The following is a 16466-nucleotide window of genomic DNA, read 5'->3' as shown; positions in this document are numbered from 1 at the left end:
AGCCTAGAAGTAATAGCTCCTCTAATCCCATCCTGGCAAGTGACATGACTGTGTTGGGCTGCACCGCTGGAAGTTTGGGGTGGACTCCTGCAAATGTTTCTTGCAGGTGGGAGACAAGACTGATCAAGACAGAAATTTGGGGACATTTTTACTCCTAGATGTAAACCGCAGAATTAACAGCCCCTATTCCTCGGTTGGCTAGTGACTCTAAACTACCCCAAGCCATGACTGGGGCAGAAAGTTAATCTGATTATTAAAAAGAAGAAATGTCTCATTTGCATGCATTTGCATCCAGGTCTTACATTCCATCCTGTTTTTTCTGTTGTCCCTGCCCCCTTCCCCCCTTAAAGCTGCTGACTTAGCTAGGTGTGAGCTCCTGCATTGAATTTTCTGGGGCTTGGCTTTGTTTAAGTGTCCTGTTTATGGATGGGTAAGCGTGGGGCCAGCCCAATTGGTTCTTTCCTAGATTCCCTAATTCTTTGTGGCAACTCTCCCCTCCCAAGGGCTATTTGGGGTTTCTTCTAGTTGTCATACACCACAATTAAGATTTATAGACTTGGCCACTCTTGGAAGGAAGCAAAGACCTTGTCCCCATCAGAGTTGGGCTTGTTACTTGGGGGGGGGGGCAATAAATTCAATTATCTGCAATTTCTTACTCAACTGAATTTTCCATAGTCATTTCTGTGGGATGCTTTCTCCTATGTTTTTCATATCTTCCTGAGCAGTCTGCTTTTTGGATTCTTTTCTTCTCTTAGAAATACCTCTTAGAAATAAAAACCCATTGCCTCTTGGATGGATTTTTAGATGCTTCCACATTCAGGTCATGGTGATACTGTTTTTACCTGAGACTGGACAGGTAATCTGACTGTAGGCCCCCTGAAACCACCGTCAAAAGGGTGTCAACCCCCTTTTGGGAGGTTAGGAAGGGGGCTGGGCATATGAGTAGTTTGGAAGGCAGGGGGGAGGGGAATGCTAAGATACAGCTCAGCTTCCTATCCGAAGTAGAGCAGGTACAGCCAAAACTCTGTTGGGAGATGAGAGCCCGGAGTGAATCACCAACCCCAAATCAGAGGGACCAGAGTGCCAGTGTTGTTGTGTGTGGGAGTCATCCCGTTTCTGATACATTACAGCAGTGGCTGTCAGGGGCGAGAGGCTTAAGCAGTGGGTGAACCCACCTCTTTGCTAACAAGCTTAGCAATCAGGCTTGCAAGGTCTTGGCTAGAGGGGGAAAAAATTAAAACTCAGCCTTAGACTTCTTGTCAGACTATGAGGAGAATTATATTTTTGAACTAGTCTACAGTGTGGACAGGAAATGACCTCTTCACCAACTGCTTCTTTAAAAACAAGCAGTTGGAGCCTCTAGCTATCCAGCTCTCTCTCTCTCTCTCTCTCTCTCTCTCTCTCTCTCTCTCTCTCTCTCTTCTTCTCCTTCTCCCTCTCTCCTTCCTTCCCTCCCTTCCTCCCTCCCAACCTCCAACCTCCGTTCTCTCCTCTCAGAGCTCCAGTGCTCCCTCCCCTCCCGCGCTCCCTCCCTNAAATTAAAACTCAGCCTTAGACTTCTTGTCAGACTATGAGGAGAATTATATTTTTGAACTAGTCTACAGTGTGGACAGGAAATGACCTCTTCACCCAGCACTGCTGTGACACCTACCAAGGAAGTAAATAGAACTCAGAACTGCCTCTCTCTCTCTCTCTCTCTCTCTCTCTCTCTCTCTCTCAACTCACTCTCCCCCTTCTCCCTCCCTCCTTCCTTCCCTCCCTTCCTCCCTCCCAACCTCCAACCTCCGTTCTCTCCTCTCAGAGCTCCAGTGCTCCCTCCCCTCCCGCGCTCCCTCCCTCCCTCTCCCTCCTCGTTCCCTCTCCTCTCTCGCTATAGAGGGCTCCCACAGCACTTCCCAGCCAGTGTGCTCAGCCTGCCTGCCTGCCTGCCTCTGTGTGTGTGTGTGTGTGAGCGTGTGTGCGTGCGTCTACTTTGTACTGTGAAGAACACAGCCCATGTGCTCTGCATGGACGTTCCTGATACTCTATTAAGCTTGATTTTCGACAAGCAGGCAAGATGTCCAGCACACCACATGACCCCTTCTATTCTTCTCCTTTCGGCCCATTTTATAGGAGACATACACCATACATGGTACAGCCAGAGTACCGAATCTATGAGATGAACAAGAGATTGCAGTCTCGGACAGAGGTAAGTTCTTCAACCTTGGCGTGTGTTTGTGGATTTTTTTTTTTTTTTTTTAACTGTGCATGGGCTTTTCCTGGGGTTCTTAGCTGAATTCTGTGGGAAGTGTCCCACCAGCTACTACCACGTAGGTGGATATAAGCACAGCAGGGTGAACCCACGAGTTTGAATGCTGGGTTTCCAGCGACAGTAACTCTTGGAGCTGGGGACAGTTTCTGCCGGAATCTTAGTATCTGGAAATAGACAAGCCAGCACTTGGTTCACAATCTGAGTCTCTAGAAATGCAGGTTTCTCAGAACTCTGATGTTTACAGGCTTAGAGACGGTCCTGTTTGTTGAGATATAGACTGCAAGAGATTTTGTTGATGTCTGCGTCTGTGTTTTGTGTATGTGTGTGTAATATTATGTATACATATATTCATATATTCACAAGTTCCAGAGGAAGTCTGGTTTGACCTGAACTTACTTTTTCAAAGTGACTAAAATTGAGGTAAAAGGGACAAGAGAGCAGCCCTGTGTACTTTTCAGAACTCCCTGGAGGTGGGCTCAGGGAAGACACACTCATTTCCCTGTTTCTGTGTTAAATTCAGAGACAGTTTGACTGAGGAGGTGGGGTCCTCTCATCTTTCTGGTGGTTGTGCCTCCCAAGGCTCTATCTACCCTGGGACAGGAGTTAGCTCCCCATTCAAGCCAGGAACAGTTGTTCAGTGCATTTGGGATCTCCAGAGAGAGAGGGAGACTGAGCCTCTCAGGCAGTGAGCCAGTCCGGGGACTTCTTCAGAACTTTCTAAATGCAAAACTCCAGACTCCTCTTTCACAATTTAAATATTTAATTTTTCTCTGGGTTGCCCGAGTGGCCAAACACGCTACCGACGGTGCTCATCTGCCTGTAAGGTGGGACTTGGTGTTGAAGTGTTTACTGTAGGTGTGTCAAAGTCTCTTGAAGAAATAGAAGTCTCTGGGAATTGAGTTTTCACTGCATAGTACAAATACTCCTAGGAGTCATGCCACAGAGGTGTTGGGGGAATAGCTCTGGTAGGTGGTTAGATTGAAGATTGGCTTTTAACTCTGAGAAAGGATTTGATTAAGTTTGCATGATAAAATAAAACACACTTGCTTTGGATTGTCTGCGGAGCCATAGAGAATTCCTGATGTTTAATGTATTGAATAGGGCTAACAAGATGATGTGACCTGCTTTCTGATTGGCTAACTGCTGGACAAGATCTTGTGGGGTTTTGTTTTGGTTTTTGTGTGTTTGTGTGTGTGTGTGTGTGTGTGTGTGTGTGTTTTAAAGCCTGGCTGTCTTTATCACTGCTATTTTCTTTATATGTTAATGCACCATGGATGTTAAATATAATTGCTGGCACGTCGCCTCTTTCTAGAAGCCAGAGAAGCTCCTGTAGAGTGTAAACTCTGGTGTTTAGAGTGCTGAGTTCTTGGCAGTAAACAGGATTGTGTGAGTGTGTGTGTATGTGTGTGTGTTTGTGTGCATATGCCTGTGGTGTGTGTTGCCTTATATGTGTGTTCTAGCTTGTATCTTCTATTACAATCTTTGTAAGAGTGTGTTGGAATGAATCTTCAGTCCCTGTCTAAGCTATCAGTGTCAGAGGCTGCCTTCAGAACAGGGAAGACTCGGAAGGTCTTAGAGTTGAGGCACCCAGTAATAGTAATAAAATGTTGAACAAAAACAAGAACTGTCAGAAGGAATCAATAAAAAGTTAAAAATAAAAAAAATAAAACTAAATACGATTAAAAAAATCTCTTTGCTAAGTAAAACTATTTCTCAGTAATAATAATAATAATAATAATAATAATAATAAAGACCATAGACTGCAATAGATTAATTCTTGAACACAGGATTGAAACACAACCTGTGTCCTGCTTGCTTGTTAGAAAGATGCTGAGGTTTTGTGGATGGTGTCTTCCCATCCTCCTGCTGGTTGAAGCAGGGTAGCTATTCTTGGGTTCTGGGTGCTTCTCAACCCTTCCATCCATCCTGGTCTCCATACAAATCCCTAAGATGGAATAGATTCCCCACTGGTTCATGTTTGAGATGTTTGCAAAGTGACCCATTAGGAGTATGCTTTTCCAAAATGACACATTAATCTTTCTTGAGAGCTAAACCCAAAAACTTCCAACTTTTAGATTACAGGCTAGCTATGGCTGCAGGATTTCGCTCTGACCAGAGCTAAAGAACCAGGGGACGCAAGCTTGCTTTGACAAATCTTTGAGTTTTTAACTCGTCCTGACACCAGAGTACTGTGAGCTATTTTTCAGTGTGTTCTGGAACAACCTCCATACATGTACCCTCTTATTAAGTCTTTCGAAAGTAATTATATACATAATTACATCGACACCTTTGTCTCAGCGCAAGAAATATATTTTCATAGCATGTGAAAAAAAGGACAGTAATCATTAATTGCTCTTACTGTATGTATATATTCACATTAAATATTAAAATTTGATAGTAATGTGTACTTAGAGGAAAAACAATAACTTTGCACAAAAAAGTTACAGGTAGCTTTACAAGTGGTGCCTTTTTTTTTTTTTTTAAATGCAACCTGAGTAGAAGCTGGTTACAGTCACCATATACTGCAAAACTGACATCTGTTCACATAAAACTGAATAGATTGTTGAGCTATCACCTTTAGTATTTAGTCAATGCCTACAATCATAAGCATTCTCTCACACTCTGTCTTTTTCTTCTCCCTCTTCTGTGCACGATATACTATTATTTTAATACCTCCTGATTCTCTGTCTGTCTGTCTTAACTTTGCATTCTCTTTGGAACACGTACTCAGCTAAGAAGAAATTACAAGTAATTCTAAAGACCTCTCTCTTTAAAAAAAAAAAAAAAAAAAAAGGTAATAAATTAGTGCAGAACCATGACATTACTCACTGCCCTTGTGTGATTGACCCCTAGGATATTCAAGCATGATCATTTCTTTCAGTTAAATCAATGTCCTTTAGATACTGGGCTGTATTGGTTTAAGGAGCATTGGGTTGGGAGTTAATACTACTCCTAGCTGGGTCCTGTCACTGTCACTAAGTAGTGAGTGTGAAGTCTGGATTTCCTCACCTGTCAATCACTCGCCATATCCCTTGAATTTGAAAACTCAACATGGTTTGCCTTAATACGAGAAAGTATTCCATGGGTTGTATTTAGTTCTAATTTCCTAATGGTAGTGAAAGAATCAGCGATTCCTGTTGAAAACTGGAAAACCTGGGTCCTGGCAAACTGGAAAACCTGGGTCCTGGCGGACTTGGCCCAGCTGGCGCCAGGATAACAAACCATTCCTGGACTAAGTAGATTTTCAATTAACATTTAAACCTGGGTTTCCTGGAGTGGAAAGCCGGTGGCAGAGGTAGAGAGGACTCCAGAACCCCTTGCTATATTGAAATCCCAATGGCAGCTCTGCATCTGTGAGGGGGCTTGGTACCCCCCACGGAGCTAAAGTTGCTACGGGGCATCTGCCCCTGAAAACTCTCACCTCACTGTGCCCACATTTATTTTATTATCATGAGGCCTTTCAGCTCGCTGATATTTGTGGAAAAACAAGAGTTTAAGAGCTAGTGACCTAACCTCGTTGGAAAGGAATATGAGCCCACTTAAAAGTAAATAACCAATATTCAAATCTATTTTAAATGTGGATGCCCGATCTAGGGAGTAAAGTCTCTTCACAACACCTTAGTAGATTTCTGTAAATGTGTGAAGTCCCCACCTCCACTCCCACCCCACCCCCACCCTACACCCACCAGCTCTTTCTTTAAAATAAAACTAAGAGAAACAGTTGGGCAGTAGAGAAAATGTTACATTTTCCTTTTAGCATGCTACCATAAATTGACACCCCCCCCATGTCTTCCAAAATCCATTTATTTGAATGGTTACACTGTGCAAATTTCTTTTGAGAGAACACCGCTACACAGTTTCGACACTACAGTTATATAGTTTAATTTAACATGGCACAGAGATTCCAATCAGATTGGACATAAAAATATCTTCTAAAGACTTCAGGATTTGGCCTGTGAAAAGCTACAACAAAACAAAACCAGCCAGGTTTTTGTTTTGTTTTGTTTTTGTTTTTGTTTTGTTTTGTTTTTTATCCGGAGGAAAGAAACACTGTGAAAGAAAAATGTAGGTGTACTGTCTGAGTGTCCTGGTGAATATGAATTTGAGAGAAGAGATTGACTAATGTTGGATTGTTGTAGAACTTAAGCCAGTTCATCAAACTGACTTGCACAATTCTTTGTCAGATAAACTGTAGATGAATGAGTTCTCAGTGTCTTACTTCTTTAAAGCCAATGGCCAAGAATGCTTCCTTTTCAAAGAAGTTTTGAACTCTCCCCCCCCCCGCCTTGTTACTGCACTAATTTTAATAAAATGACATAGAACAGCAGTAACCTGCCCTGTCCTTATGTTTTTGAATTTTTCTTCTTTTATCAACAGTATACATCCTATTGCGAATGAGAAAACTGTGACTACTATAGAAAGCAGTTCACAGGAGGGTTTTAGTCTAATTATAGTCTTCAGTTTTATACCATTAAATAGGAAGGCTTCAAACTGTTTGAAGACCTTAAAATTCAAATCGACTGTTTTTTTTTTTTTTTTTACCCTTCCTCAGCTTAACTCTAAACCGCCCTAGGGATGGGCGAGGGGGGAGGGGTGTGCTTTGCCCTCTGACTCCGTCTCTGTCTGTATCTACTCTGGCCCGGGTTCCAGCTTGGAGCATCGTGTTTATTCACGGAGAAACTCAGTTCCTTCACGGTTCCCATGGACCACAGACCCAAGGAGGTTAGCTACTTTGGATAGGTAGAGAAGGACACCGTTTTGTAACACATAGGTACCGCCCCCCCACAGGAATTCAGAAGGAAGACTTGCCAGTACCCCGAGCTACACTATAGGAAAGAGTTCTTTCTCAATGCTCAGTTAAAAAGAGGACTGTCCATGGCTTTCTGAAGGGGATTGGGGAGGAGTGAAAGAGGGGCAGGTATTAGCAAGAGCAGCTATTTTGAAAAATGTTAAATAAAACCAACAGTGAAGCTTTTAAAAATGGGAACTTCCAAACCCCTTGTTTTTCAAGCCGCCTTCATGGCTTCAGAAAACAAAGTACAGGGCTTGGGAACACAGTCCTCTTCTCCTGAGGTTCCCCACCCCACCCCATTTTCTTACTATGGGAACTGTTTTTAATTAAAAATTGCAGCAAACTAACGACTCGTAGGAAGCCAAGAAGAAGAAGAAGAAAAAGAAGAAGAAGAAAAATATCTTTCAACTCCCATGCATCACAGATTCTTATCAGGTGAAATCGACACACGTTTATGAAGTGGGATTTAAACATGATGCAGATTTTTGAGCATTCAATGTTTTGTTTGTGTTTTGGAAAGAAATTGATTTAAATTGTGTGGAGAATGCTGCCGCGAGTCTCCTCTCATTGCAACCGTCCCCATTAACTTTTTTTTTTTTTTTTTTCACAAGGAGAGCATAGCACCCCTTTAGGGGTGTAAGCAAACAAAACATAAAACAAACAGCTGTAAACATCCCCTTTGGAAGTGGTGAAGGACTGCATTCACAAACTTTTAAATGTAAATTGAGCTGGTAGGCTTCAAAATAACAAGTGATCAAAGTACCATCTTTTCAAAATATCAAAATGCACAGCATTTAGGAAATGTTTAACTGCTGTCCAAACTCTGTCTCCCCACCATCTTGTGGCTACGATACAGGTTTTTTTTTGTTGTTCGTTTGTTTTGTTTTGTTTCGTTTTTTCATTTATTTGAACCTAGAGGTTTTTTTTTTTGTTGTTGTTGTTGTTTTTTCTTTTAATGTAGATTCTGCCAACATCCATCAAAACACAAGCAAGTCTCAAGACAAAAATTCAGTTATTCTTTCAAGTGTTCCCACCCTTCAGGCAGTGAAGATATTGGGCTCGACCAACAGAGACTGACGGAGACCTTTTCTGTCCTGTAGAAGTTTGTGATTGGGTGATGGAAGGAGACTTAGAACCTTACCATCATGGTGGGGGCGCTGGCATGGATTTGCGGCAGTGTATTGTGAGTGTCTTCTGCCTACGGAAGGCCATCCTGAAAGGCGGCTGATCATTACTATCATTTGTGGTGTGTTTACAATATTCAGGATAGCCCTTGGCAGGGCGGGTTCGTGCAACCTGCTGTATTTATGCTGAGAGGTAAACTGGGATAGAGATGTTTAAATCATCTGTCTTAGGTGGCCCGTGTTGCTGTCACTCAGCTTCAGAGTCCTTTCCTCTCTGATATAGCACCTCTAGAAACAGGATCTACCAGCGGGAGTCTTGTCTCACCTCTACAAACCTTTCTATTGTTACTGTTTTATCCTAGGACTCACAGACATCCTAAGGGAGCTCAGGGAGTAGCTCCTGGGTATGATATACATGACTGATCTGAATTGGTATAGAGCAAGACTCTTCTGGGTTGGGTTGGGTTTGGTTTGGTTTGATTTTTGAGACAGATTTTCTCTGTGTAGCCCTGGCTGCCCTGGAACTCGCTTTGTAGACCAGGCTGGCCTTGAACTTGTAGAAGTCCTCCTGCCTCTTCCTCTCCTTCCGAGTGCTGCAATTAAAGATGATAGTCACCATGGACAGGCAGAACAGGATTCTAAGAAACTATCTGAAAGACCAGGATGGAGAATAATACAGCTGCGTTATTGGGAAAGACCCTGAAAGACCATGTGTCCTGTAGAAAAGTACTTGATGAGTTCATTTTACCAGAAGGGTCTCTGAAACTGTAGACTCATATGCATGGCCACCTGATAATTTTATTTAAATACATATTCATAGTTTACTTAACATATATCTACTTTTCTCTCCAGTGGTTAACCGTGAATGCTGATGTTTGGATTGTCTTTCGTGTTTGTTCATTGTGTTTTAGGAGCACAATGTGTCTTAATGAATAGCTCTGGGTAGCCTGATACTCATTATGCAGCCCAGCCTGGTCTGACATTGAACTTGGATCAGTTTTCCTGTTTCAGCTTCCTTGGTGCTGGGATTATAGGCACGACCCACCAGGCCTGACTCTGGGTTAATTTAAACAGTAGCAGAATGACTAAAGACTGGATTGCAGCTCTGACAGTTTCTCAGTTGGCACGAGGAGCCAATATAAGTATTAGGAGATTAAATTGGAATTCAAATTTGGATAGCATGGTTTCCTTTGCAGATAATCAATTCGGACCAAGAGAGGAGTAGGAGGGGACAGGGTTCCCATGTGTGAGTTTCTCCTTGCCCCATTCAACCCATTCCCAAAATGCAGCCAGTGTGTCTACAGCTAATCTCTGTAGTTCTCTGTGAGAAGCAGTTTCTTTCCTAAGTTTGCAGCCCACTCTGGCCACCTTTGAGGCCAGTGACTTTATAGTAGTTGTTTGCCTCTGACTAGAGATAAGACAATTCTCCTCCTCTGATGCTCTGCTGTGCATGGTATGTATGTATACTGCTTTTCTCTTAAGAGATCAGGAAGAGGGGACGAAACTGCTTAAGTCCCCACAGCAACATCCAGGAATCTCAAGGGGCTGGACTTAATGCATACCCACAGGTAAAGCCCGGTTCAGACTGTGCAGATCCTGGCTGCCCACACCCTGTTAGGGGATCTGCAGCTACAGTCTGTGTTAATATCAGCTGGGCCACATCCCATCAGCCTTCCGATTAGAAAGAGAAAGCATAGGATGAGAGTGGGCAGGGCCTTATGAAGAGGGTCCTTCCTTGTCCTGGTGATGTTTTGGTCCCCAGCTTCTTTTCTGGAGTCACGTGGTCTGTGCTCCCTGCTCCCACTCCACTTTACAATCGCTTCTCCATAAAAAGCCCAGGTGGTATTTTTGGTGTTCTCCCCTCCCGGCAGGAAAGCCTTCTAAGAGCCTACTCTGGCTTTAAGGCCAATCTACCCATGCCCTTCCTTGCTCGGAGGGATCTGTTAATTTGCCCAGTTGTTCAATGTCTCTTTTGACCACTAGGCCAACAGCCTCCTATAGAATAACTCATATCACTAATAAATCACATCATTTGGATTAGAATTTGCCTATGCGCTGGCCTTCTTTACAGGTGATGAATTTCATAACTCATAACACACACACACACACACAGAGGAGAGAGAGAGAGAGAGAGAGAGAGAGAGAGAGAGAGAGACATACACACACTACAGGAAGGGCGGGCCACAATCTCAGCAAATAGGATCTTTTCTGACGATCAACTTAAAAGTCCCCTTCCTCGGGGAGGTGTTCCTTAATCTCCCTCAAGATGGGTTATTCTGGTCACCTTTTTCTCACATGCCCTCTTCATTAGCTTCATAGGAATCTTTGTAAACTGATATTTGCTGCTGCTGCTGCTTTTGCTTCTGGCTTCTTCTGCTCCTCTTCATCTTCATCATCACATTCATAGTTTTACTAATTCTTTGGGAATTTAATACAGTGCATCTTAATTACAGTCAAGTGCCATGCCCACTTGCTCATCCCATCCCGACTTCTATTCCCACATTTAAAAACAAAACAAAACAAGACAAAACAACAAAACCTAAAACATCAAGTCTGTGCTGACTTTATATTCCTGGCTATGAGGCTATCTACTGTTCTACTTACTGGGGGGCTGGTTTTTCCTTTTGTCCTTTCGTTTTTGCTTGTCCCGCAGACAATAAGAAGCTCTAAGAGGCCAGGGACATCGTTGTCCTGTTTAGTCATGTTATCCATCCCATAGCAGGTGGATGACATGTTGTGCAAGAAAATTAAATGATTTTGCTCCTGTTTAGGGTGACGAGGCATTTGCCATCCATCATACAGTGTAGTTGCCTGAAGTTCCGATTGGAACTGATCAGCCAGGGAGATATTGCCACCTATAGAACATGGTACTCTGTGAAAATCGATCCACCTCTGAGAGCCTGGATGATGGGACTCTGTGTGAATCTTCTAACTCCTGATTAACACTCTTGTTAGGGATTCTAGAGGTCTTGTTCGGTATGCCCACAGCTTTCTCCCAGTCTACCTACCCTTCTCTCTTTTTAGCCTCTCACCTCTTGCTTCCTCCCTCTTCCCCTCTCCTCCTGTCCCCTTCTCCGGTTCGTTCCTTCTGCCCGTTTTCCTCTCTCTAGATCTACCCAAGGTGCGTAGAGATTGCATTTCCTAGATAATTTTTGCATTTGCAAAAACTTTCTCCCAAGGCCATCAAGGAACTTATCGGAAGTGATTTACACAACAGAAAATATGAGTAATTACGTCAGTTTATAGTGCTAACTCTAGTAACACTGCATTTGCTGACTATATGGCGTGTGTTTAGGATGGCTGTTTATCCCAGTCAGATTGATGCTTAACATTTGTGTATGTGTGCAACTTCTGGTAAGGAAAGCACGAATATAATGGCAATAATAATAATAATAATAGTAATAATCGCCAATCCCTTTCCCATTTCTTGCAAAAGAGAGAACGCAACATCAATGTTGCTTACAATAAGAGAGACTTAGATCATGTGACTATCTCCTACACTTGCTGTGAAATGGTGGGGAAGTTCCATGACTTTTCTGAACCTTTGTTTCTTAGACCAACTATAATGCTGTGAATGGCAGATACGTGTACTATGCTGGGCATGGAATAGGTGCCATTTGGAGCTATGGTGGTTGCAGCGATGTACTCTGATCTTTCAGTAAATTAAGTGCTCTGAGCAGTGCAAAACTTCAGCTCGGTATCCTCCCCCAACTTTATGAGCAGAAATTGCGGGACCAATATCTAAGGTCAGGGGCACTCCGTCTTCTTGGAAAATGCTGTGGTTATCGTTTTCTCCATCTAAGAACTCAGTGAGGACAACTGAGTATTGAAATGACCCTCTTCATTGCTGCCTATGTGGGGCTGTCTAAGCAGTGATCCCAAAGAGGGCTGGAGAGCACCGCTCTGCTGGCCTTGACTGACCATTTATTCTGAGAAGGAATACCTCTTCACATGCAACCTGTGAGGGTTACTCCAAAGGAGCTGGGTCAGCACCAGGAGGCCAGTCGTACACTCTATGTGGCTAGACTGAAAAGAGCCTTTTCACCAAAACATTAGGGTACTTTATGGCTTAGTTCTTCACACAGTAAAGACTCACACTGTGATCAGGGATGCCCCAAGCTGTTCTATGCAGTCTCCCTGGACAGAGGGATCAGGTTCATTGTACTCATGAAAACATTACAACATTGTGCTGACCTTCCCCCCCAAAATTTCACAGTGGACACCCCTCAATTGTTCATAGTGAATTCTACATACATATATCTATTGATGCTACATGAAATATGTCTTTCAATACTTTCTCCACCAGGCACTTGTAATTTTTTTTTACTTACTTCCTTTTATTTTATGTACATTGTCGTTCTGACTGTTTGTAGGTGTGTGAGAGTGTCCCACCAGCTGGAACTGGATTTATACACAATTGTGAGCCGCCATGTGGCAGCTGGGAATTGAACCTGGGTCCTTTGGAAGAACAGCCAGTGTTCTTAACCACTGAGCTATCTTTCCAGCCTCTACACCTGTGATTTTTATTAAGAGTTCTGTGTCAATAAACAACTATTATCAACCTTTTTAGAGATATACATTGCATAGTTAGAATATAACAAATTATTTGTAGATCTCTCTCTCTCTCTCTCTCTCTCTCTCTCTCCTATAGAGCTTGTTAAATTTTGCTTTCCAATGTAGGTCACTTCTTAGGACTCATGAGGATTGTGTCATGATACTAAAAAGTTGTATAGACAAGCAAAAGCTAAGCCAATAAACCAGGCAGACCATTTGGCAGCACACACACACACACACACACACACACACACACACACACACACACACGTGCATTCCTATGCCTTACTGCTTTATCCATGATTAATCTGCAATTGGCTGGAATCGCTAACTTAGAACTGGAATGAAGCACTTGTGCATATTACCCACTGTGAAAGGCTCTGATCCCGCAATGTCTGTTACTTTCAAGGTAGCGAATTCTCAGCTTTCCTGTCTGGAACCCAGGTAATGATTCTGCAGCAATCTAGACCTACCTAGGTAGGGTTTCTCCTGACTATAGTGAGGTCAATTCAGAAATCATATCTGGTTTTGCAAAACTTACTCTTAGAAACTGGCCTGCACCGAGCCTCTTGCCAACTCCCATTGTGTCCTGGGGTCTCTAAAAAGCCTGTCTACTCCAAGCTTCTTTTCTCTCTTTTTGTTTTTCCAACACCTGAAATATAGTTTTGCTCTGGAATATAAAGCTATTGACGCTAAGAAATGTAGAAATAAGTCATTATGTTTTAATCTAAGATCATTTCTTGCCAGTTTATTTTAAAAATCATTGCTTGTGCTTTAAAATATGTATTTTTAAATTTTAAAAGCACTCATACATTGCCAATGTAAAGAACTTGTAGAATGCAAATATGATGAGATGGCAAATAAATATCTTCTTTAACTTTCCCATGCAAATATTGCTGTTAACAGTTTGGTTTTGGATTTAAAGCATCTATTCATATTTGTAGATATACTGAAAATTTTACTTTCTTAGGAACACATTTTAATATTCTTTTCTATTTAACTTTTGTATTATATATTTTTATTGGTTTATGTATATATACAGACGTACTTGTACCACACGCCCTGAAGGCGAGAGGACAACTGGAAGCAGCTGGCTTTCAGCACTTGGGCGTAGGCCCTGGGGATTGAATCAGGTGGTTAAGCTTGCTAGCAAGCGTCTTTATCCACTAAGCCATCTCACAGGCCATGAGCATCTTTTAAAAAATCAGCACTTCTAACTAAAATAATAAACACTTTACCATGTCCTTAAAACTTCTTATGATGTAATTCTGGTTGTCTGAATTATTCAGGCTTCTGTTTTTTTTTTCTGTTTTTGAAAGCACAGGTTCACACATACACACATGCACATTATTTGGTTCCTTTTACTATAGTTTGTATTCACTTCAGTATTCATAGCAATCAGCCTTCTCCCCCAGCAACATGGAGGGATGCAAGTGTAAAAGAATTAGTTGAAAGTGTGATTTCCAGTACCATTTAATGTTAGTCAGAGACCCTGAACCCAGGGGTTTGGTCCTATTTGAGACACTGACTTCCCCTACACATTTGAGGAGAGATGCTGTGTTCCCCCTGCATTTCCTTCTTTTGTATTATTTCTAAGAGAAGAAGCAGAAAGCCTCACACAAAGGTCCATAAATCAAAAGACTTTTGCACGATTCAGAGGGAGCTGAAATTAATGTTAAGAATCAGTGTTGCTCTAGAACCGCTTAGTCTGGGTGTAGCGGGTTAATTTACGATTCTGTTTGAAGGACATCTTTTCCATTCAAGAAGAAAGAGTTTCCTCCAAATTGGGCTATGTCATAAGGTGTATGGAATGCTATTTTCTTGTTCTCTCAGGATCGAAAGGACCCTTGGGGTCAGATACTAGCTTATTCACGCCCTTATTTGTCCCCACAGCAATTGATATTGGCTGCGTCCAATGCCAACCTTTTTTTAAAAAGGCACATTTCCCAGAGCCTACCACTTTGTAATTAGTTTCTGAGTTATCACTGAATTTATGTGGGCAATATACACGCTATAAAGCTGGTTCATGCTCTGTGTATCTATGACAAGGAAATGACCAGTTGTATCAAACCTACCCAGACATTTGCAGTAAGTACTTAACTTGTTGAAGCCATGCAAATTTATTTCTTTGCTTAGTGGTTAAGCAGCCTTAGGTGAGTTAATGCACCCCTCCCTCTCTTGATTGTCCTCATGGATAATAGGTAATGATGGTGGAATTATACCTCTAGGTTATGAAGACTGTCAGAGATAAGTTTTACAATGTATTTAGCACAACTCTTGTATCATAAAAACATTATCTCCAGATACTACTATTACTGTGCTTTTCAGTTTTCTGTACATGCTCCATCTTCTGTGCATGCCGTTCCTGGTCCAGGGATGGAGAAGACAGCCTTCCTGTCTCCTAGGAACTTCGTGAGGAGACAGTAGCTATTTACTGAGAAGGAAGTCCTTGGAGGATGGATGGGAATCTGCCAATTCAGAAAGGATTGTTTAAAATGGTGCTTTAGGAAGAAGGAACAGCGAATGCAAAGAAATTGAGCCTTGAAAAGTGATGTTATGTTTGAAGAGTGGGGCCTTATGCCTAGTTAGGTTTAGTGTGTAGATGAGTGGTGCTCGCGTGTGTGTGTGTGTGTGTGTGTGTGTGTGTGTGTAGGTTGGGGTTGTCGAAAGTGTAAGAAATGAATTCGGGGAGACACTGAAGAGAGTACAATGAGTTTGCCATGCCCACCCAGGGCTGCTACTGCTCTTTGTCTCTGCTCTTGATGCTTTAGAGTTGATAAAATGGTCTTCAGTAGGGTAAGCAATGGTTTCCCTTGGCTGTGACTTGGTTTTTCCCTTCTGTGAAAGGGGACCTCAGAAATCTCTTCTTCATAGGGTCGTTTTAGGATCTTCCAGGAGAATGGTCCTTTTGGTTCCTCAGCTAAACCGTGGCATGTAATAAGAATTCAGTCAGCACTGGCTTCTAGTGTCCCACCAAGGGAGTACATGAAGGTGTGTGGGTCCGGAGAGAAACAATTTGCTCTATCCTCAGAGTAACTGTAGAAAAAGGACCGCTGGCTGCCTCATTTCTTCAGAGGAAGGATTTGGTAGATGGAGAGATGCACAAAAGAAAAATTATACACACTTGCTGGCTGGCTGTGCTATTTTTAGACTTGTGTATCTGAGGCAAAGGATAAATTTTCATGTTTTTTTTTTTTTTAAGATGTAAAATTACTGTTAGCCAAGGTTATATAATTTGCCCAGTGATGCTGTCTTTGTGTAGCACTGAGGGACAGGGAACCTCCAGCTATTTTGGAGACTGGGTCCAGGGTCCTCAGTTCTGCATCTTTTCCCCCCTCAGTAGATGTAGGAACTTTGGAGAGAAATCAGCAGGGCTGAATATGGTTTCTGTGGACTCTTCCTCAGCTGGCAGTCAGAGTGACCCAAGGATCCTGTAGTGACAGGACACTGTCAAGGAGGAAGTGAAATGTAGCAAGCTGTGCCTTGCCACAGTCAGGAAATTAACTTGCATGTCTGAGACTTTATTTCTATGTCCGTAAAATATAAAACCCAATGAGTTTACCTGAGAACATCCCTAGCACTGAATGGAACAATGTAGACAGATGACTATGTGCAGACTCAGATCTAGCCCACATCTACTCCCCTCCTTGCAAGATCTTTCTTCCTTGGAAATTGCCCGCTTGTAGTCTTTAGTTTACTTGGCCGTGGTCTGTCTGGAATCTTTCATCTCTTCCTCTGTTTCTTA

The 16466-nt window shown here is 42.4% G+C and overlaps 1 protein-coding gene across 11 annotated transcripts in view; it reads left to right on the top strand.

Moving 5' to 3' along the window:
• Nucleotides 1-1807: 1807 nt before the first annotated feature.
• Ldb2 (LIM domain binding 2) overlaps nucleotides 1808-16466 on the top strand; it is a 336086-nt gene continuing 321427 nt past the window's right edge. For 6 of the 11 annotated variants that reach the window (XM_029544997.1, XM_021210390.2, XM_021210392.2 and 3 more), the window contains exon 1: nucleotides 1808-2188. In XM_029544997.1, coding sequence (XP_029400857.1) covers nucleotides 2057-2188 — 132 coding nt within the window. In that variant the 5' untranslated portion in view covers nucleotides 1808-2056. The remainder of the gene's footprint in view (nucleotides 2189-16466) is intronic. The other 5 variants (XM_029544996.1, XM_029545000.1, XM_029544998.1 and 2 more) reach the window with 1 other exon arrangement.

The sequence above is a fragment of the Mus pahari genome, chromosome 13 (assembly GCF_900095145.1).
Source record: "Mus pahari chromosome 13, PAHARI_EIJ_v1.1, whole genome shotgun sequence".
NCBI lineage: Eukaryota > Metazoa > Chordata > Mammalia > Rodentia > Muridae > Mus > Mus pahari.
The sequence above is the reverse complement of the archived record's forward strand: the minus strand, read 5'-3'. Positions and strand labels throughout refer to the sequence as shown.